The sequence below is a fragment of the Trachypithecus francoisi genome, unplaced genomic scaffold (assembly GCF_009764315.1).
Source record: "Trachypithecus francoisi isolate TF-2019V2 unplaced genomic scaffold, Tfra_2.0 Lachesis_group8, whole genome shotgun sequence".
Lineage (NCBI taxonomy): Eukaryota > Metazoa > Chordata > Mammalia > Primates > Cercopithecidae > Trachypithecus > Trachypithecus francoisi.
In genome coordinates, this window is record NW_022681473.1 from 48,143,930 (window position 1) to 48,166,933 (window position 23,004).

Genomic DNA, 23,004 nt, shown 5'->3' on the forward strand with positions numbered 1-23,004 from the left:
ACTCTGGGTTTTGGAAAGCTCTGTGTAAACATGGGCTGCTTCATGTTCCTGACATTTCAGCTGAACTTTGAAAATCGCTTTTTTTCCCTCCCAACCTCTACCTGACCCCAGCACACACCCACTTCATCTGAGCCAAGGAGGTGTCAATTCTAAAAGTATTTTATCAAGCGAGGTTGGCATTTTTCTGGAAATGCTATAACCTGAGTGCCAGCAGGGCATTTGGGAAGCTTATTTTGGAAACCCTTTCATTATCATGGCTTTCAGGCCCTTGTAAGTAGTTCCAGGACCTCCTACCCTGATGGGCTGCAGTGATAGGCGGACCAAAAAAGGGAGTGTTGAAGTGGAAGGGGGCGGTGAAGTCCTCTTCTCCCAAGCCGGCAGGAGGCAAGATAACCTTTCTTCCATGGCTCCTTCCCCAGTCTCTCCTCCAGGACCAGAGGGCTTCCTTTTGCTTTCTGTAGGCCTGGTTTGCCAGAGGTCATCCTGAAAGAATGCTGCTCAGATAGGCTCCCAGGGAGCTGATTCAGAGGATGGCGCTGGGATGCAGACTTTGCTGGATCACAGAGGGTTGCCTGGGCAGCGTGCTGTCAGTCTTCAAACAAGTTACAATCTTGGACTGCAATTTGGCTCTGCTCTTGCTTGTTACAAGCCACCAAAGGTCTCTAGCTAGGAGAGCCACCTTCCCCACACACCCAGGAAGGATTCACAAGACCACGAGATGCCACTGATTACATCTCCTGCCCCCTCCCTGAGTGGAGACCACCATAGCTCACTGGCTTTGTGACTTTCCCTCTTGGACGTTTAATCAACGTGTCGAAATAACATGTCCAAAACAGAGTTCTGGATCAATTTTAACACCTCCCCTCCCCTTTGACTTGTCCTTCTCCCAGGCTTATTCATCTCAGGAAATAGTGCTGGCATCCACTCAGTTGCTCAAACCAAAACCCTGGAAGTCTTGTTTTTCTCTTTCCTTCTCTCCTGTCATAAATCCCATCAGTGAGTCCTGTTGGCACTACCACTAACACACTTGGCAAAGCTGAATCCCTCCCAGGAATTTCACTGTTACCATTTTGGCCAGCCACAGTCCTCTCCTGCTTGTACTGCTGCAGCAGTCTCTTTACCTCACCTCCCTGCTTTTCCCCACTTCTTTTCAGAGACATTGGTGTGGAACTGTAGGCAGACTGGCTTTGCATACTGGATCCTCCACTTACTGTGATGGGCAAGTTACCTGACCTCTTTGTGCCTGGGTTTTGTCATCTGTAAAATTGCGACTGTAATAGTACTCATTTCAAAAAGTTTTCATGAGGATTAAAGGAGATCATACATACAGAGTTCTTACGACAATTCAGAGCACATAGCTAAGCACTGAGTATTAGGTTTTTATTTATTGTCCTTAATCCCCAGGCCATCCTCTACATAGAAGATATAGAAATCTTTTTGAAAAGCAAATCACATCATGCCTCCTTTCTTTTAAACCCTTCCATGGCTTCCTATTGCCTTTGGAAGAGAACCCAAATTCTTACTAGGTATTATAAGGCTAACCCGACTCCCCTACTTCATCTTTTCCTACCATTCTCACTGGTCACTGAGTTCCAGCCTCACTGTCCTTCTTCCTTCCCAGGAACAAACTTAGTTTATTCCCATCTATTCTTGTGCCAGGACAGCTCATCCCCTAGGTCTTAGCTTAAATGCCACACTTTAGCGAGGTCTTTCCCGATACATACCCTGACCTGCACATACCACAGTTTGGTTTCTTCATAGCACACATTAATATCTGAAATATTTTGTTTGCTTATTTATTATCGGTATTTCTATCCCTCTGTCTCTTCTGTCACTACTGCATCTACTGTGCTTACTAGACATGATTTGTAGAAGGCCTCCTGGGTTCAAGGCATTCTCAGCCTCCCATGTAGCTGGGATTACAGGCTCGCCACCACGCCCAGCTAAGTTTTTGTTTTGTTTTGTTTTGTTTTGCATTTTTTTAGTAGAGACAGGATTTTACCATGTTGGCCAGGCTGATCTCGAACTCCTGACCTGAAGTTATTGGGCCACCTCAGCCTCCTAAAGTGTTGGGATTACAGGCGTGAGCCACCACACCTGGCCTCAGCTTCAATTATGAATTAATTCAAGCCTCTTTAGGTGACTCTTGCTAGAAGGTAAAGGTAGACAGGTGTATTAGGTCTTTCTGGCCTCTTGGCTTAGAATTTCTCAGTGTGGGTTCCAGACCACAAGCAGCCAAATCACTGAGAGGCTTGCTAAAATGCAGATTCCTGGGCTCACTCTAGACTTTTGGCATTAAATTCTCTGGTGGCAGGCCCCTGAAATCTACATTTCTAACCTGAGGTTGTTCAGGTTAAAATATAAGTATGAAAATCATTGGTCATAGTTTTTCTAGCTTATTAGGTGTTTTGTGATTTTGTTTTGTTCTTTGATTTTAATAAATCAATAAAACTATTAATTATTTCTTTTATTAAAACTTGTATTTGGATAGCTTTTGGTCTCTGGCCATGGGCAAGTAGGCTTTTTTCCCACCTTAATGGCCCCTAGGTGCCAGGTGCTAGGTCCAAGTTGTCTTCCTTGGTGGTGTGCTCCATGTTTCCAGCTTAGGCAAGGCAGGGAGCCTCATTTCTGTCCCTGAGCTGTTGCCTGGTTCTAAGGCACTGGCCAGCTCTCCAGTGGGTGAACCTTGTGATGCATTTGGTCCCGTTAAAATTATTTTTAAAATTCAGGTTAGTTTTTGTTACTTTCTTCCCAGAAGCAGTTCTGGAATGATCCAAATTCCCAGAGTTTAATGTTTGTGCTTTCCTCCCCTCTGTTCCCTCTCTAAATAAAGGCCTCATGTTTTAATAGACACAATAACAGTAAAATTAGCTTGATTAGACTCTAGGTGGATTTAAAATGTAACCTAATGGCAGCTCTGTCTGGCTTGGAAATCATGCGTTTTATTTTGAGCAGAGAATGTTGGTATTTGCAATGACAGGTAAGGGATTAAATGATTATTGAATTAAAGTGGTCAAATAATACAAGCATCCCTTATCTTTAGATCCTGTCCTGGTGGTTTTGCTTATTGTATTTTTATTTTTTATTGATTTATTTTTGAAACAAGGTATTTCTCTGTTGCCCAGGCTGGAGTGAAGTGGCACAATCATAGCTCATTCTAATCTCTAGCTCCTGGGCTCAAGGGATCCTCCTGCCTCAGCCTCCCAAGTAGCTGGGGCTGTAGGCAGGCGCCACCATGCCCATCTACCTATAGTGTTTTGAGAAACTTGGGCCCTCAGCTTGGAGTTTTAATCCTACCTGCCTTCAGTCCTTGGATTAAGAGTTCCTGGGTAATGCCACAAGAGAAAGTCAACAGAGTTGTCTTTCTTACCTCTGTTCCTTCCTCTGGTCTGTGAGCCCCCTAGATTCATGGAAAGCTAAAAATGTGAAGCAACTTGTAGTTTAACAGCCTTGAGCCAAAGCACCCACAACTGGCCAGCTCCCTGATCCCCAAAAAATCCCAGCAGATACTTTGTGTGTGTGTGTGTGTGTGTGTGTGTTTTTTGAGACGGAGTCTCACTCTGTTGCCAGGCTGGAGTGCAGTGGCGCAATCTCGGCTCACTGCAACCTCCGCCTCCCAGGTTCAAGTGATTATCCTGCCTCAGCCTCCTGAGTAGCTGGGACTACAGGCGCCTGCCACCATGCCCGGCTAATTTTTTATATTTTTATTAGAAACGGAGTTTCATGATGGTCTTGATCTCTTGACCTCATTGTGATCCACCCACCTCGGCCTCCCAAAGTGCTGGGATTATAGGCACGAGCTACTACGCCTGGCCCCAGTACATAGTTTCATTAAATAATAATCCCCTACACTGAGGTGGTGCAGTTCCCTTTGTTCAAGAGTTTTTACATCTACCCCCTAAAAGGAAAGTAGGGGCTTTATTAGGCTATTTACCAAGGGGAGGGGGAGGCAGAGATCACCCAACCAGTTATTACTGAGCCCAGTCTTATCTATGGCTTGCTGTTATTCAGCTGATTCTTGCCTGTGTGCTTGGTGGCACACCAGGTGTGAGAAAAGCAAGGTGAACAGTTTTGGGTCCTTAGGACCAAAGGTATATGGCTTATATGCTCTCAGCTTATTAAGAACCCAGAATATTTGGTAGAGAGTTTTGGGAATAGGGGACAGACCCATTAGCTGATATTCATGGCTGCTTCATGTTGGAACCTTTAGTTTAAGCTCCTGAGCGTTATTATAAGCATAGCCCAGGAGGTAAATGTAAAAATAATTTTCTTGCCAATTTTTCCTGCATGGTATCCTAGCGACGATGTACTTTCTGTCCTTGGGTGTTGGGGCACCAACTGGGGCCGTATCAAAGCTTGCAGAGGGGAAGAATGTGAAGGGCATGGTCAGTCACCCCTTTAAAAGTCAAGGGATAGTTTCTTTTTATCTTTTGGAGAGTTTTTTAAATGCAGTTTTTTAAGCAGCATTTTATGTTGTGATTACCAAAGTAATATATGTTTATTGTCTGACAACTTCAAAAACAGAAAATTCAAAGGGAGGAAGTAAAAATCAGCTGTAATCCTGACATTGTTAACATTTTGGTGAATATCCCTCTAGTAATCTTTTATTTATTTATTTATTAACTGAACTTTCAAACAATGATTAGGTTCTAAAATTATAGTGTATGGTAAAAAAACTCATAAAGTCAAATGTATACCCTAAACTACCATGGACAGTAATTTTTATGCACACTAAAATTAGACTTAAGAGCAACAAAATCTACATAAGGGCCAGGTGCGGTGGCTCATGCCTGTAATCCCAGCACTTTGAGAGGGCAGGGCAGGAGGATCATTTGAGCCCAGGATTTGAAACCAGCCTGGACAACATAGTGAGACTCTGTCTCCAAAAAAATTAAAAAAAAAAAATTAGCTGGGCATGGTGGCACACGCTTGTAGTGTCAGTTACTCAGAAGGCTGAGGTGGGAGGACCACTTGGGCTCCGGGAGGTCGAGGCTGCAGTGAGCCATGATTGTAACACTGCACTAACATGATGGAGCAAGAATACTGTGTCTCAAAATCAAAATGAAAAAAAAAAAATCTGGGGGCAAAACCAATCTACCTTTAAGATTACTATCAAACCCCTAATGGGGAGTAGATGGTAGTGGAAAATTGAATTCTGTTCCAGCTTGCCTGTAAGGTTTATTTCATTCTGGTTTTTTTTGTTTTTGAGACAAAGTCTTGCTCTGTCACCCAGGCTGGAGTGCAGTGGTGCAATCATAGCTCACTGCAGCCTCAAGCTCCTGGGCTCGAGATCCTCCCACCTCAGCCTCCCGAAGTGCTAGGATGACATGCCATAGTGGCATCACAGTTTACCTCAGATAGTAGATTCTGAGTCAACCAGTAAGAAAAATGAACACAGGTGTTTACCACCTCCCACCCCAACAGACCACACACACACACACACACACTCACAATTGGGATGATTTGTTTTGTAACATTTTGTTTTATTCAACAGTATATATTTAATAATTATTTTAAAAGTTGTATGTATTCTGTCGTAAGCATGTACCACAGTTTATTAACCAATTTCCTGTTGTACAATTAGATTATTTCCAATTACTTGCTGTTATGAAAATGATGAGATGAACATCCTTGAGGATAAATCTTTGTGCTCATCCACAATGAAGTATTCTGGCTAAATTCTTGGTTGTGGAATTGATGGTTCACAAGATATGAGCATTTTATTTTTTTATTTTTTATTTTATTTTATTATTATTTTTTTTTGAGACGGAGTTTCGCTCTGTCTCCCAGGCTGGAGTGCAGTGGCCGGATCTCAGCTCACTGCAAGCTCCGCCTCCCGGGTTCACGCCATTCTCCTGCCTCAGCCTCCCGAGTAGCTGGGACTACAGGCGCCCGTCACGTCGCCCGGCTAGTTTTTTGTATTTTTAGTAGAGACAGGGTTTCACCATGTTGGCCAGGATGGTCTCAATCTCCTGACCTCGTGATCCACCCGTCTCGGCCTCCCAAAGTGCTGGGATTACAGGCTTGAGCCACCGCGCCCGGCCGGTATGAGCATTTTAAAGCCTTTTAATTCATATTGCCAAATTGTCCCCAAGATCATTGCATGCTTCCTTCAAAGTGTCTTCTTGCCAACATTACTGGAAATTATTATTCAAAGGAGTCTTGCACAGCATGGCTTTTTTGTTTTTTTGGATGACCCAGGGCTTCTGTTCATTGTCTGGCCAATTTATCCTGGAAAGAGTACATGAAAGGAGGCTAGAGATGATAAGTGCTGGTGGCTGGGTTGTGGGGGAGGGTGGGGAAAGATAACAGAAGGGTGAGCTTGGAGGCCATTTCTTTACTCTGGCCTCCAAGCTATCTTCAGCAGACATCTCAATATTGCTTAATACTTACAGGGCATATATAGTTTTAAAAAGCGTATTCACTACTATAATTTTTGATTTGGAAAATAATTTGGTGCCTTGTCACCATAGAAGAATGGGAATGGCATTTGTATATTTATCCAAAAGGAAGTATGGTTTAAAAAAAATATATGGAGAAACAGTGTCCTAATCCAACCTCTCATTTTATTTTGTTTTGTTTTGAGACAGGGTCTCGCTTTGTCACCCAGGATGGAGTGCATCACAGATCACTGCAGTCTCAAATTCCTAGGCTCAAGCCATTCCCTCCCTGCTCCTGCCCCCGCCTCAACCTCCTGACTAGGTACCGCTACAGGCTAGCACCACCACGCCCGACCCAACCCCTCATTTTATGTAGAGACACTGATACCAGAGAGTGGAAGGGGTTTCTCTATGGCCACACAGCAAATTGATGACTGAGTTGGTGCCTCAAGTGAAGGTTGCCGAATTCCTGTACAGTGCTCTTTTGCAGAGGCAGGACAGCCATGGGTAAGGGAGAGATGAGAAAACAGACATAAGGGTGTCTTTGGACAGATAGCTAGGCTGTCTTCTAGGGCCTGGGAGCCACCCTATGCCCCACCTGGATAAAAGCCCAGATGTTTCTAGCATGGCATTTCCACTTCTGCCTAATCATCTGCACCTGTGAATGGAAGCAAGCTTATGCTTTAATACCCAGTGGTTTTGCCTGAACTTTCCCACCCCCTGGGTAACCTCTCAGCTTTGTCAAGTGTCACTTCGTCAGGGAGCCTTTCTTGACTGCCAAGACTTAAGGCTCCCTGGTGCATTCTTATAGCACCTCTGTAATCCCCTTGCAACAATGGTAATTACTTTGTTCTGTATTTAATATAGCTCTCCCTGACTAGAGTAGAAGCACTGTGAGTGTAGAAAGATTATCTGTTGCTCCTGGCATATACTAACCCTTAAATGTTTGCACGTTTGAATATTTGGACGGGTGCTTATGAATGAGTTAGAAGTGTTTGGGCTGCTGAGAGGTGCTGTAGTTCTGATTGCCTGCAGGACCAGGAGAGTGATACCTTATTGCCAAGGGCATTGAGAAAAGAGAGAAAGAAAAGAGACATAGTTGAGGTTGCCAGGGCAGAGACAAGCCAGAGGGTATGGTCTGCTTCTCTGGGTGCCTGATAGCGGCCTCCTGGGTGATGGGGTCGCAGTCACATCTAACCAAGCCTTCATTCCTGGCTTGTCAGAATCCGTTCCCGCAATTTACCAGGGGTTGTTAGAGAGAAGCGTCCATGTATCATTCTGGGGAAGAGAATTCAAGGTCAGGACTCTTGGAGGGGAGACAACAGCAACCCAGGTCTCCTGCAGCCTGGTCTTCCCAGCCGATGGGCACTTGCGGCAACGGATGACAGGTCTGCTGGTGTCTGGCTAGACGCCAGAACAGCGCCGTTCTGAGGCCGCAGGTCCTGCCCCTCCGCGCGTTTTCCTCCCCCTCCTCAGTCTCCCTACTCCTCCCACTTGCAGCATCCTCTGCGAGGAAAGAAATGTGCTGCGCTCGGACGCACCGTCCTGGCCGAGCGGCAGCACCTGGGGCGCGCTGGGGATCGCTGGGGTCCGCCGTCTGGCACTGCGCCACGTGCTTTGGTCGGTGCTGATGTCAAGTGGGTGTGGGCTCCTCGGAAAGGCCCGGGCGAGGACGAGGAGGGCGCGCCATGCGCCGCGGGCGAGCTGAGGCCCCAGCGCCCTCCGTAGTCCAGCGCCGCTGACCGGTGGCCCGCCCGGGCTCGCGGAGCAGTCGCATGGAGCCGCGGAGCTGCCAGCCCTGGCGCGCGTGCCCCGCCACGCTGGAGGTCTGGCAGGGGCCGCCAAGGGGGGCCTGCAGGTGTGTGTGCGCGCTGTAACTTTCGGGGGGTCTGCGGGCTGTCGAGCCGACAGGGAGCAGGGTGCACGGGCTCCTTTTGGGGGTGCTTTGTGTCTGGGCGCGGGCGTGACCGGAGCTGGCTAGTCCCCGGCCAGCCATGAGCGAGGGAGCTGTAGCTGGCCGCTGGAGTTTCTGCAAGAGAATTTATTGAGCCGGCGCCCGGCTTTGGGTTACTCCTCGGGAAGGACGCCGAGGGAGCTGCTGTTGTTTTTAAAAATCGGGTCTCCAAGTACAGCCTGCGTTCATGTTAACAGGATTGTCTCAGCAGCAGACAGCGCCGCTTCCCGAAATCAGCTGTGGTTGGGGACCCCACGGCCCCACAGGCGTGCGGGCTGCGGGGACAGCAACTGGCCAGCAGTGGAGGGGGTGGGGAACGGGAAGTGGGCAAAGGCGACCCCGTCAAGCGTTCTGCCCAGTGTGTCGGGGCGCCTGCCCTTCCTCTACACCCACACTTGCCAGGAGTCGGCTACGGAGGAGGTAAGGGGTCAGCTTCTCGCCTGTGACAGCTCTGGTTTCAGACACACCTTCCCGAAGGAATGCAGAGGCTTTGTTCCAGGCGCCCGTCCCAGCCCGGAGCCCTGAAGCCCGCGGGCATAGAGCTGGGACTCCGCTGCCATTACTCATCTTTTATGGCAACGCCGGCAAGCTCCTAGGTAGGCAAGTTAATTATTAATGTGTCTAAGCTGGAGAGAGGAAATCTGAAAATGAGATTGGTGGGTTGCAGGCCTCCCCCTTTCCTTTTTGGCTTTGGCTAGGCAAGGTTTAAGCCCGAGGTATTGCAGTCTATTTCCCGAGAAGGATAAGGGCATTCCCCCAAGGCACGAGCACTGCCCCCCAAGGGGTCCCCTTTCCCTGTCGGTGGGACCGCCCCCTCTCCTCCCGGAGGGCAGAAAGGTGCATCCCTCAGGTTTTAATGTACTTTAGAACCCGCCTGTACCCCTCCTCCTTTGCCTTCCTAAACGAATCTCACTCCCATCCCCTTCTTCAAGGCAGCTTCCTGAAGAAGCTTCCAGACCAGGTGTGGGAGACCTGAGTCCTCTCAGCAGGTAGAGTCTGAAACATTTTGAAAAATAGAAAAATGTTGCCCTGTCCCAGCCATGGTGCCTGAAAACCTCCTTGCGTGCTCCGCCAGTGCCCTGGGGTGTATTTTCAGGCCTGGGGGCTGTGGGCAGAGGAAGAGGTGTCTGTCAGGTATCACCTGACTTGTCTCTCCCAGGGCCCTCAGCAGGAGGGGAGTAGGGAGGTCCAGGTGGGAAATAGAGAAGGTGGAGTGAGGCTCCTCCCTCAGGCAGTTTCAGTTTCCCTCCTGTCCTTGTCAGAGGGAGGGTGGGTCTAAGACTGATAGTTGTACAAGGTGTCCTGTTTGTGTGCTGGGGTATTTCTGGGTGGGGCCCTAATGAGTGGGAGTGCAAGGGCCCAGCCTTAAATGGAGGGCTGTGGACCAGGCTGGGCTCTGGGGAGGTGGGAGGGACGGGGGTTGGTTGGAGGCAGACCTGAGGAGATTTTTTTAACCCAGCCAGGGCCTTAGAAGAGTTGTGAAACTCAGCCTTCCTGGTAGCATTGTGCCTTAGAAACCTGGGAAGCTATGTGCTGGCTTAGGACAGAGTTTTCAGTCCTGTTAATGGAAGGGTCGAAGGACTGGACTGTAGAGTGTGATGAGGAAGATGAGCATGTCTTGGAAGCTGACATTCTGGGGAGTGTAAGAGGGGGCTGGGTTTATGTAAGAGCAGGGAGGGGCAAAGGCAAAAAGTGTGGGGAGTGGGGTGGGCTTACAGGAGGCAAGGAGCAGGGAGGCAGATTTTAGCCCTGGGTGTGGGCTGTGTATCAGAGAGGTGCTCCGAGACAGGTTGCTGTGCTCCCTTCCCTTCCTCCCAATTTTCTATCCCCTTTCTCAGTGACTTGGCTTGCTGAGTTTGCCTGCCTCTCTGCTCTGGTCTCCATGGGCTGGACTGCTCCAGTCCCTATCTCACTCCAGCCTTCCAGGGAGAAAATGAGTGAAGGAAGGCTTGGCTTTAAAGAGGCTGTTGACTCTGATACCCTGGGCTATTGGGCAATCAGTGCCATCTGCCCTGCCACCTGGGTTTGTGGTGTGTACACTCCATGGCAGCCCTCCCCTAACACACTGGGCTCTAGCTTGTAGAGTGCCACTTTCTCCGACCCTGCCCTGAGCTGCTAGTACTCTGTGAATTGAGGATTTGAAGATGGCCTTGATTAGGAACAAGGTTTTTCTGTTATGAAAACCACTGAAGCCTGCCATGTAACGTCTCACCTTTTGGTCTGCTGGCCATGGCTGCATATTTGTTGATAATGGCCCAGCCAGGACGGCCTGGGGCAGCTACTACCCAAGGTGATTCTGGAAAGAGTAGGTGGGTAGTGGGGTCCCTAGGGCACTGAGTTAAGTGAGAGGGCATCAGAGGTTATAGGTTATGGGGAAAGTGAGGCAGTTATCAGGCTGTGGGATGGTGGGGTGAGGATATCATGGCCACTATAGATTGTGAGGACAGAGGACTGAGTAGAGCTAGCTTGGAAATTCCCCATGTGTCTTGCTCCTAATGTCTGCCCTGGATGGAGCAGACTATGGTGAGTCCAACATCAGTGGACACCTCCGTCCTGGGGCCTGACTCCCCCTGCTATCAGGGGAAAGGGGCAGCCTGTCTCTCTGCACCAGCTCTTTAGCTTGTCTTCTCTCTTCCCTCTTAAAAGAGGCACTTGGTTAATGGTGGTTACTGAGTTCCTCAGTAGCAGCTGTGGCAGGGAGCCTTTTCCTGGGATGGGTGGCAAGAGAAGCTCCCTAGGCTAAGAGAAGAGTGGTCTGATGGTTTGTTCTGACTCAGGCAAGATCGGGAGGAGAAACAGACTAAAGACCCCGGCAGCTCTTGCAGTCTTGGTTTGCAAAAGCACGAAGTTCCAACCTAGGGTTTGTACTGTATCTGGTGAAGGGAAAAGAAGCCAATGTTCCAGGTCTATGCCCTGTGAGTACCCGGGAATGAGGGGAGAGAATGAGGAGTTAATTGAAGCAGTGTGGCAATTTCTTTGGCGGCTTGGGCTCAAATTCAGTCTCTGCTACTTATTAGCTTTGTGTCCTTCAGCTTCTCTGAGTCTCAGTTTCTTTGCCTGTTTGTTAAATAGGGACAAGGCCACTCCCCCATCCCCAGGACAATTGTGAGAATTGTATGGGATGATTGTAAAGGATTTAACACAGTACTCACCAATCGATAGCTATTATTTTTCATTAATTAAGGCAGCTAGAGAGTCCTTGGATCATTAGCTGAGAGGTTTTTTTGTTTTGTTTTTTAAATGTAGAAAATAAGAATGTCACGAATGTATTTTCTGCTGCTGCCAGAGGCCATACCTGGGCTCTTGGGTTCAGATGTGACAACTGTCCTAGAAGAGTTTCATCTGACTTCCACATCAAACCTGTTTCCAGCCTCCAAATATTCAAAGAGGCCTTGGAGAACCGTGAATCTCTGACCGCAGTCATACAGCACAGCTGAACTGGAAAGGTCACCTGCTCAAACTCCAGCCTTCTCTGGTCCAGCCAGGATTAGGGAATATTAGTCCTAAGAGCAACTGGATACCTGTCACATTTTAGCTGTGTGACTCTAGACGAGTCCTTTTATCTCTTTGAGCCAGGGTCCTGTGAGAATAATAAAACCTGCCTCACACAGTTGTTCTTATGCTCAAACAGGATAACGTATGCTCAACTATAATGCGGCATTGTGTATTATTGATAGCTAACTAGGTACCAGACAGTGATCTTAGTATGTTCCTGTATTATCCCATTGAATTATCACAGCAAATTGTGATGCAACTTAATTATTATCCACATTTCATTGATGAAGTTGAGCTGTTGAGGATTGTAATTGTTATTGTTGGATAACTGACTCCTTATTGGAAATCATGCATCTGAAGACCTATCTCCCAAAGGAGGAATAAACTAAAGTTCCTACAAATATGTTTGCATGCTGCCTTTCTTCCACTGACCTATTCTAACATCCCAGGCTAAATCAGAACATAAATTTGTAAAATAAGTTTGCTGTTTTGGCACTCCTCTCTGCCCCCTCATCCATAGGCTCTATGGGGCCAATGGACACAGTGCCTTCTTGTCTGTAACTTTTAAGTGTCACTTGCATGGGATTGTAACCCTCTTTGCACTTACCCTACCTAGTAGTTCCTTTCAAGAAAGAGGTTGCTAGTTTGGTTTGACTTTAGGCAGGGGAAATGTTTGGTCTAGAGCTGACTGTTAGGCTCAGAGTTTTCAAGGTCCCATCTTTCTTTCTGACGCATCTGGTAAGCTGTTTTGCTCTGTTCCAGATGATCTGCCTTGAGCAGAGGTCTGAAGTTCTCATTGTGTTGGAAAAAAATGTAAAAGGAACCAACCAACCAACCAACAACCAACCAAAATGCCCTGTGAAAATTAGGGCTGCCAGCTGGTGGTGTTTCAGACGTGGGCATTGCTCATTAACAGAGTTACGATCACAGACCCAAATTCATTCTTACTACTTTTGTATCATGTTTATAAGATTACAAAAAGGCTGTCACTTTGTGGGTTATTTTCTCTTTTTATTACTTGAACAACATTTATGCAGGTGTGACATCAATAAAGCAATACACGTCTGGTTTGGAATAAAAAGTGAGACACCACTGGTGAGGCTCTAGGTGTGCTTACGAGATTCTAGAGCTCTGGTTAGCAAAGAAAGGGTTTTCACAGCATGGAGCTGTGTACTCTGCTCCTATAGCAGCCTGCTAGTGTTGTCAGAATGGGTATAGTTCCTGTCATTTTACTGGAACTTGGAAGTGACACGTCTGAAGTCAAGTAGTCAGATATGTAATGGCAGAGACTGGTCTCCAGGTCCCTGACTTTTCGGACTCAGAGGCAAGCAGTCTTATTTGTCCTGATAATAAATTAAATAATTTTTCCTATTATGTACACTTTGTGGGAAATTTAGAATATCTCACTACAAAGAAGATAGAAGGAGGAAATTATGGACCAAGCACCGAAGACAACCACTGTCCATATTTTGATGGATTTTGAAAAACCTTTTCTGTTTTGTTTGTTTAGAAATGGGGACATTTGTTTTTGTCAGGGGAGATTTGCTATTTGCTTTTTATTTATACATCTTTGGGCATATCTAATTTCCTCCTTTGGAACAGGCATTCTTTCTGTAAGCTTTGATTCCCTACAAATTCAGGTGAAGCTCTTTATTTTAAGTAAAGCACTGTGCTAGGCACTGTGGGGGAAAGAGATAAACAAGACATTCCTCCTTTCGGAATTTACAATTAAGTGGGAGAGGCAGATGTGTACTCAACCAATAGTACAGGTATAATAGTAATAGCAAACATCTCTGGTATCCAGCCCTTTCCATGTGCTTTATGCAAGTTACTCACACTTAATCCCCAATCAACCTTGTGAAGGAGGCATTGCCCATTTTATAATTGTAGAAACTCAGAGGTTAAATAGTCTGCCTAAGGTGATAAAACTAGCAGCCACCCAAGCTGGGATCCAAATCCAGCTTGTCCCATTACAAAAGCAAGTGTCCTCTCCTGTGAAAAACTGCTGGTATCACAAATCCCAGAAAAGGGAAGCTCAAAGTCAAAGTCCTTTGTGAAGAAAGAAGGGATGGTACATATCTCTTTGTCATTTGCTCTCTCATCCTTTCTCTCTCTCTCTGATTCTAATAATATTGAGTAATATTTATTATCTTTTTTAAAAAAATTCCCTGCTTAGAATCTTTTGTTTTTTTTGGGGTCATTTGATAATAAATCTCAGAGTATTGGAACTGGAGGGGAATGAAAAGGTTACCTAGACTATCCTTTTTCTTTTCTTTTTTTTTTTTTTCCAAATTTTTAATTTTAAGAGATGAGGTCTTGCTCTGTTGCCCAGACTGGAGTGCAGTGGTGTGATCATAGCTCACTGCAGCATCCAACTCCTGGGCTCCTGACCGGCCTCTCAAAAAGATAGCACTACAGGTATGAGCTACCATGCTCAGCTAAGTTTTTTTCTTTTTTTAGAGATGAGATCTCGCTATGTTGCCCAGGCTGGTCTTGAACTCCTGGTCTCAAGTGATCTTTCTGCCTGTCTCCTGAGAAGCTGGGATTACAGGCACCAGCCACTGTATCTGGTTATTTTTATTTTCTTACTGGGGAAAACTGAGTCTTAGAGAAGAGTAGTGACCTGGGCATACCGAATAGTTTTTAGTTAAGCGAGGACCAGAACTCAAGCTTTCTTTTCACCAGAGTTTACCAAAGTGTGAAATTATATATGGGGTAATACAGGGGTGAATCAATCGATCTTTCTTTCTTTCTTTTTGACAGAGTTTCGCTCTTGTCACCCAGGCTGGAGTGCAATGGCGTGATCTCAGCTCACTGCAACCTCTGCCTCCCAGGTTCAAGTGATTCTCCTGCCTCGGCCTCCCAGGTAGCTGGGATTATAGGCATCTGCCATCAAGCCCAGCTATTTTTTTTTGTATTTTTTTAGTAGAGATGGGGTTTCATCATGTTGGCCAGGCTGGTCTCAAACTCCTGACCTCAGGTGATCCGCCCACCTTGGCCTCCCAAAGTGCTGGGATTATAGGCATGAGCCACCACGCCTGGCCAAGGAGTGAATATTTCTTAATAGTTTTTTTTTGTGAGTATATAATGTTTTTCATGTGTGTTTGAAGAAAAATGTAACTAGAACATCAAAGTCATCATTTGGCAGCTGTTATGCTTAGGATATAGCTAGAGTCCTTGTAGTCTATTTAAAGGAAAAAAGTGGAAGTACAGGTTGGACAAGATGTGGCAGAAATTACAGAGGTGGTGTGAGCGATGTGTGGTTAACGTTAGGGAAACAGTGCATTTACACCAGTTTACACTTCCTCCTAATGGATCCACCTGCCTGGCCAGCTTTATTATTTCAGGGGCAAGTAGAAGGGAGCCAACCTTTAGTGAAAACATACTACTTGCTGGACATTTTACCTGCTGGTCAGTATCAGCGGGCTCATTGTACTGACATGTATATATTGAGAAAGCTCAGAAGTTGAGTAACAAGCTCAAGGTTACAGAAGAGAGGTTGGAGAGTGAAGGTTCAGATCCCAGCTTGGACTCCTTCAGTTGCCCCTTATAGCCATCTGCTGCATTCCACAAGGTGAGTGAGCCTGGGACCTTTCTCCTCCTAGGTCTGACTCCTGTTGGGATTTGACATGTTCTTGTTAAGGTACCAGGCTCAAGTGGAAATGAATGTGGTTGGGTTGCTAGATTGCTGCTATAGCCTGATAATTTAAGGCTTGATTTTGATAGAATTTTAAAGAATGTGCAGTATTTATCAAATCTGACTCATGCTGTTCAGTGATGGAACCCTTATCCTGCTTCTGTCCATGTTGTGATGACGCCATGTGAATTGTGAGCCCCAGGAAGATGTAGATTGTGAATGACTCTTGAGATTGAGTCATCTATCCATACTTTCAGAGTTCAGAGAATCAACTAGTAGGCATTTACCTAGAGTGGAGGCGTGGAGGTGAGGTGTGGGCTGCTTCCACGTTAGCTGAAGAAACCTGGAGCTGTAGGTTATAGAGAGAAGAACGACTTTCAGGGCCCTTTGTGGGACATTTTGGCTAGAACATGGGATCCAAGCTTTTGGTCCCTCCTAAACCAACCAAGAAGGTTCAACTTCTTAGTGCTTTAGGACTACATGGAGCATGGTCTCTTGCACAAGGTGAACAGTCCCTGCATCTGCGATGTGGTAGGTGCTATGATAGTGGAGTGGGCCAAATGATGGGCCCCTCCAAAAGATGTCCATGTGCTAATACCCAGAACCTGTGAATATGTTACCTTATATGGGAAAAGGGACTTTCGGATATGATGAAGGGAAGGACTTTGGGATGGGAAGATCATTCTGGATTATCAGGGTGGGCCCATGTAATCAGAAGGGTCCTTATAAGATCAGAGTAAGGGAAGGAAATATGAGGAGGGTAGTAGAGGTTGGAGCATTGTGCCCTTGAGCCAAGGAATGTGGGCAGCCTCTAGAAGCTAGAAGAGGCAAGGAATGGATTCTGCCCTAGGGCCTCCTGAGGAGCACGGCTCTGCTGACACTTTGATTTCAGTCGAATAAAACTGATTTTGGACATCTGACCTCCAAAACCTTAGGATGATAAATTTGTGTTGTTGTAAGTTCCTAAATTTATGATAATTTGTTATAGCAGCAATAGGAAGCTGATGTAGATAGACACTGAAGATAAACAGTGAGTATAGCATATCTCTGCCTTCAAGCAGCTCTCAGACTAGTGGGGAAAACAGGCAAGTCAATAGTCAATTTTTTATTTTTTATTTTTTTGAGACAGGGTCTTGCTCTGTCATCCAGGCTGGAGGGCAGTGGCATGAACTTGGCTCACTGCAACCTCCACCTCCCGGATTCAAGTGATTCTCCTAACTCAGCCTCCCGAGTAGCTGGGATTACAGGTGCCTGCCACCAAGCCTGGCTAATTTTTGTATTTTTTGTAGAGACGGGGTTGCACTGTGTTGGCCAGGTTGGTTCCGAACTCCTGACCTCAATTGATCCGCTAGCCTAAGCCTCCCAAAGTGTTGGGATTACAGGTGTGAGCCACCGTGCCCAGCCTCAACAGTCACTTTTGATAATAGTGTTAGTGTCCCAGCAGGGCTATAAATCCAGGATTCTGAGGGACCTAATTCAGCCTGGCCTCAGGGGTGCCACTGAGGATAAGTTGGAGGAAGGTGGGCAGGGAAGAGCCTTTATGGCGGGAAAAAATGAGCATCAATGTCATCTCAGTCAGATCTGAAAACCAGGTGGAGCTTACTGGCAGTCCTTGCAAGGGAGAAAGCTGGTTCCATCTAAATTGGTGCAGTCTCCATGGCTCTGTTTTCAGACTAAAGCCTTTTGGGCCTTGCCTAATTGGGGAGATAGGCTGAAAAGTCCTATGTTTCCTCCTCAGGGTTGTGTGATAATAGAGTTCACTGTTCCAGGCACTGCAATGGCTTTTTTACACATTGTCCAATCTAATCCTCAAAACAACTGCCTGGGGTAGGGACTGTTTTCCTTATTCTGTGATTGAGGGAAATGAGACTTAAGTTAATCAGGCCCAACACCACACAGCTTGTAAGTAGTGGGGCTGAGATTCGAATCCAGGTCTTTAGGCCTCAGAGCCCATGTTCTGAGCATGGTTTTCTGTGGTAGAAAGACCACTTGGCCAGATATGAGAGGGCCTGAGTTCTAGTCCTAGGTCTGCTTCTTATTACACTTAGAGCAGGTCAACATACTTTCCAATCTGTTTTCCCATCTGTAAAAGGAGATAAGAGGCCAGCCTGCCTCAGAGATGTTGTGAGTTCAGGGAGAACCTGAAGGCAGCGTGTCTCAGACACCTCTGGAGAGGGCCTTGATAGTAAACCCCATCCCCTTAAGGGTCATTGAGGTGGGCTGGGGAATTCGGCCACAGTGGATCATTGAGGTGTCCACACGGGGCTATTGTATTTGCATCCCTGGGTAGTGGTGGAGATAGAAAGTGAAAGAAAGTGGGCAAGAAGCAGCAGAGTGGCCTGTCTCAGGGTACTGGGAGTAGGGGTATAAGTCTAGGAGAGAGAGGTGTGACCTGCATCGTGTTTTCTCCAAAGTCACGAATGCTGGAGGCAGCTGAAGAGAAAAACCTTTCTTGTCTTGGGGTCAAGTGACAAGCATGTAGTACTAGCCCTGCCACTTACCGTCTGTGTGATTTGAGGGAAGTTGGCTGGAGTTCTGTAACCTTCATTTTCTCATGTGTAAAACAGGGCTAGTGATTCCCGTGTTGCAAAGCATGTGAAAGCATCCTGTCCCTTTCCTGGCATGCAGTGGACATTCATAAATAGTGGTGAACCCTAGATCACTTTAATATTTCCCAGGGTTAATCCAGTAAGTCCCAGTTCTTTGCAGGATTCTGCCTTTCTCCCTTGCCTTTCAGACTCACTTAGGCACATTGTAGTTGGATGTGAAGAAAGGTCTGGCCATAGACTGAGAGCCCCGTGAATACTTGAGTGGGAAGACCCTGTGCTTCCTGGCAGGAGATGCTGATCAGTGTTTTTCTGGTGGCTGTAGTAGGTACGCAGGGCCACCATGGAAGCGAGAATGTTTGTCTTGCCAAGTACGAGATTGAGTGTCACCGGTTTGCTTTCTGGAAATAATGGCTGTGCCGATGAAGTAGATTTATGGCACTGAGGTACGTCAGAGATGAGACTGATCTTTTTTTTCTCTTTTAAATGTCAATGTTTTCTGATTATTCAAATAATGTGCTTATTTTAGAATATTGGGAAAGTATCAAGAAAGAAAAAAATGTCTACTTCTAAATCCAGAGATGATTACTGCTAACGTTTTGGTAAATTTTCCTTTCTTCTTTTTTCAAAGGCACTTAAACCTTTTTTTTTTTTTTAATATGCTTTATTCACTTACGATATCATGTGTATTTCCCAGATCATTACATATTCCTTAAGAACATTTTTATTTGCTACATAGTAGTCTGTGGTGCACACATGCCATAATATTCTTAATTATTCCCTGTTCTATAGTTAGGCATTTAGATCGCTTCTACTTTTCTCCTAAAATACATAAAAACATTTGACCTTTTAAAGAACGATTTTCTTAAATTCCTGGAACTGGGATTCCTAGATCAAAGAATAAGCACATTTAAAAGTGTATTTTAGTGGACTCTTCTATTTACCTTATATTAAAAAGCAAAAAAGTGTGTGGTGAGGCAGCTGCAGGCCAGCCTGGGTGAGGTCCCTGTTTCTGAGCATTGTGCACAGAAGGCTGCCTCCTTGCCACTCACTTGCTTCCTGGTGGACAGTACAATCAGCCTCTTGTGGTTTGCCAGTGAAATTTAAGTACTGGGTCAGCCTTTCCAGTGCTTCCCTCTCTGTCAGGAAGTTCATCTGTGAATCTAACCTAAATCTCATCTGCTGCATTTTAAATTCTCACCCGCTGTCGCTTCCCCTCAGTGGAGTGGAGCAGAGCAAAGCTACGCACTGTCTGCAGGCAGCCTTGTTCACCTCTCTCCCCTGACCACTGCGACGCCAGCTGCCAGCCTTATGTTACCCTGGAGGAAACTTGAGGGTCTCTGGCTACTGCTGTCGCACCTGGGAGGGCGGTCCTTGCATCGAGTTGCTGCTGATAACACCAGGTAGGGTTTCTGAATCCTAGACTGCCCCTGCTCTGGAGGCCAGCATCTCCTGTGCCCTCTGCAGAACTTGTGGGGGCAATTAGCATTCAGAGTGGCACTCTCCTCTGGATGCTGTGGGTCTATCAGATTCATTCTCTGGGGGGAAAAATGTGGCTGGAGTGGGGATTAATTGTGTTTCAGCCCCAATTGCATTGGCCAAGTGGTAAATGTACAGTGAAGGAAGACGGCCAGGCAAGGAGGGGCATTTGAGAACATTCTGGTAATAGGAAATCCGGCTGTCATTGTGGGAGGAAAGAGTCCCACCCTGGGCCTCCCACCCTTGGCATAAAGCAGCTGTGCCCTCTACCAGAACAGCCTCGGCCACCTTTCTTAGCGTGGGTCCATTGTTGAGAGCTGACAGCTTTATTATGGAGCAGTAGGATGTTAATTTGAAAGGGAAATGAATATAGCTGCAACTTCATGGGCAGCAAGAGGCCTCTTGTGTCCCCTCACTTAGGCATTTTAGAGCTGGCTGGCAATTGGCCAGCAGGGCGGAGCGAGTCGCACAGGAAAGAGACTGGGAATTGAGTCCTTGCAGCACCTGTGGGAGTATCTGAGCACGGCTAGAAGCCCAGAGGAGGTGGAGCCTGGAGCCTCCCGGTGACCCAGTCTGGGCTGGCTGACCTCCTCCAGCTCCCTGCCCTCCCCTCCATCACAGCACCTGGAAGTCCTGCCTTAATGTTATCTGCTTGATGCTCCCAGCTTGTCCTCCTTGGAAGTTCTACACACATAAGATGAGATGCCTTGTTTTATGCTTTGCTATTCCCTTCTTCAGTGTCTCGTACAGTGTAGGTCTTGATTGAAATGAAATCAGCATTTAAGAGGCAAAACCCAGTAGTTTTGGGCGCTCAATAAAGAAGCTAGTTCTCTGCTCTTCAGCTCCCCTTTAAAATATCCATGTCAGAGTGTTTTTCCTCCTTTTGAAGAGGGGAAACTTTTTCTGTCTTCCTTTATTGTTATACCAAATTCTCTTTGGTGCCGAATGTCACTGTACTTTTAGCCTAGCAGGTTGAAGTTGGAGGCCAGAGTCTCCACTGCAAGGCCTTAGTCCAGTGAGTGCCACCCCTGGCTGCATGTTAGAATCCCTTGGGGAGCTTTTAAAAAATATGTCTGGGACCCAGTGCCAGAGATTCTGATTTATTTGGTCTGGACTGGGGCTCTGGCAACATTCCACCGAATAAGGAGTAAGGTGTGTCTGCCATACCCTATCAGCAGTTTCCTTTTATGGGAAGATACATAGTAGGAGCCTGTGACATCTGCAGCAGTAGGTTACTCCGCATCCTTTTTGGAAGCAGAAAGGGTACACTGCCAAATGAGAGCATTGCATCAGGGCTTTCATGTGAGGGACTGGCTTGATGGGAAGCCTCCTGAGATGTATCTTGCACCCATTTGTGTTACCAGGGTGTGCTCTGGCTGTGTCGCTCTGCTTGGTAATTAAGCAGGTGATGTGGACAGGATGAGGATGCTTTGGTTTAGGTTAAAGATAAAAAGGAAGAAGCAGGATATGAGTGTGTCTCTATTTGATTCATCAGCACAGGGACTGGATTAACTTTTTCCTCAAGCTTTTGGAGCAGGTGGGAGAGCGTGGGGAAAGAGCTCTGAGTGAATCAAGGAAGGCTTTTCAGTTTGGGCCTAGAAGACAGGTCAGAGTAGTGGGTGCCTGCAGTGAGTGTTCAACCCTGCATGACTCCCTGTTATCCCTGAGACCTCACTTCTGCCAGTTTGCTCTTGAATATTGTAGAGACCTCTTTCCAGAGGAGTCAATAAAGGACCAGACTAATGCCATGAGTGAATGAGCGCCTTGGCTGTGTGTGTTTGGATTTGGCTTTGGGTTCCTTTTTGTGACTGAGAAAGATTGCACTCCTTTTTGGCTAATGCACACGACTTGATGTCCTGAGTCTTACCCCTTCTCCCATGCCCTCTGGGGTGTTTGTGGTTGGAGCTTTGTTCCAAGAGTAGCCTCCCAGGTTGAAGGGCTGTTTTTGTGGTTGCAGCTGCCCCTTAGCTTCTGTCTCATGGCCGGCCTGCCTCCCTGGCCCTGTCAGCCTTAGAGAAGTTGAAGCTTCCTTGAGAGAACCCCTGTAGTTTTCCCACAGGTGAGGAGGCCTCCAAGTTAACACCTGGGGTGCTGATGATGCCATTCCCCAAACTAGCAAATCCTGCTTAGAATAAGATACACACATTTTGATTTCCTCGTGCTATTTCAAACTGCAATGTGCTAATCACCTGTAACAGATTCATCTTGGGTGCTTGTTAAAAATGCAGAATCCAGGGCCGGGCGCGGTGGCTCAAGCCTGTAATCCCAGCACTTTGGGAGGCCGAGACGGGCGGATCACGAGGTCAGGAGATCGAGACCATCCTGGCTAACACGGTGAAACCCCGTCTCTACTAAAAAAAATACAAAAAATTAGCCGGGCGAGATGGCGGGCGCCTGTAGTCCCAGCTACTCGGGAGGCTGAGGCGAGAGAATGGCGTAAACCCAGGAGGCGGAGCTTGCAGTGAGCTGAGATCCGGCCACTGCACTCCAGCCTGGGCGACAGAGCGAGACTCCGTCTCAAAAAAAAAAATGCAGAATCCCTGGGAATAAAACCTAGGAATCTGCATTTTAGCCAGGATCCCAGGTCATCAGATACAGGAATGTTTCAGAATCACTCAGTTAAAAAATGTCACATCACTCTTGCTTTACAGTCAGGAAATGTGACAGAGTGGTTAAGTGACTTGCCCAGAATCACACAGTAGATTACAGCTGGAACCAAGCCTGAGAGGACTCAAAGCCAAGTCCAGAATGCTATCTCTGCCTCATATTTGTATGAAGCTTTGTTCTTTGCAAAGTATAGTCCATCTTTCTGCTCCTCTAGTTTGTTTAGATGGAGAGTGCCCTTGTTGATTTTGGACCAGATTATTCTTTGTTGTGGTGGGCTGTCCTGTATATTGTAGGATGTTTAGCAGCATCCCTGGATTTTACCCCCTGGATGCCAGTAGTGCTTCCCAGTTGTGACAACCAAAAATGTCTCCAGGCATTATAAAATGTCCCCTGGGGGGCAAAATTGTCCCAGTTGCAACCCAGTTGTCCCAGTTGCTTTAGTGGGGGAAGCCGTGTTCCAAGGATGTTCCCTAGTGGTATCCCATGACATTTATTTTTATGTTTGGGGACTTGTAAAATTTGCAGAGCTGGCTTCTTCCCAGCTTCGCTAATATGCTGGATCACAAACATAAATGAAGTCACACTAAATATAAGCTCTCTCCTCATCTTTGTTTTGGCTTACAGAGGGAAGTCATAAATAAGCTTGGAAAGATCACTGACTTTGGACTCCAATCTGTGATTTGCCTGCCACCCTGGGCTTTCTAGGTGTGTGATCTTGGGCAAGTCGCTTAACTTTCTGGAACTCCTTTCCTCATCTGATTATGATAGAAAGAAATGTTTGTTGTGAATGAGAATTAAGTGACACCTTGGATGTGGAAGTGTTTATAAAACATTACTCATATATTAATTGGTGCTGATAAAGTTCAGGTCTAATTACCAGCACTTGAGATTTTCTCAAATTTAAAA

General features: G+C 46.6%; 1 protein-coding gene across 16 annotated transcripts in view; it reads left to right on the forward strand.

Annotated features, from left to right (window-relative positions):
- Window positions 1-23,004, forward strand: part of PLEKHA7 (pleckstrin homology domain containing A7) — a 235,342-nt gene that overhangs the window by 80,640 nt on the left and 131,698 nt on the right. Inside the window, exon 1 of one of the 16 annotated variants that reach the window (XM_033204220.1) lies at window positions 7,867-8,238. The exons of the other annotated variants lie outside the window; for them this stretch is intronic. Within the exon in view, the coding sequence (XP_033060111.1) occupies window positions 8,156-8,238 (83 nt within the window). The 5' untranslated portion in view covers window positions 7,867-8,155. Of the gene's footprint in view, window positions 1-7,866; window positions 8,239-23,004 lie in introns of those variants that run through there. 16 annotated transcript variants of the gene reach the window in all.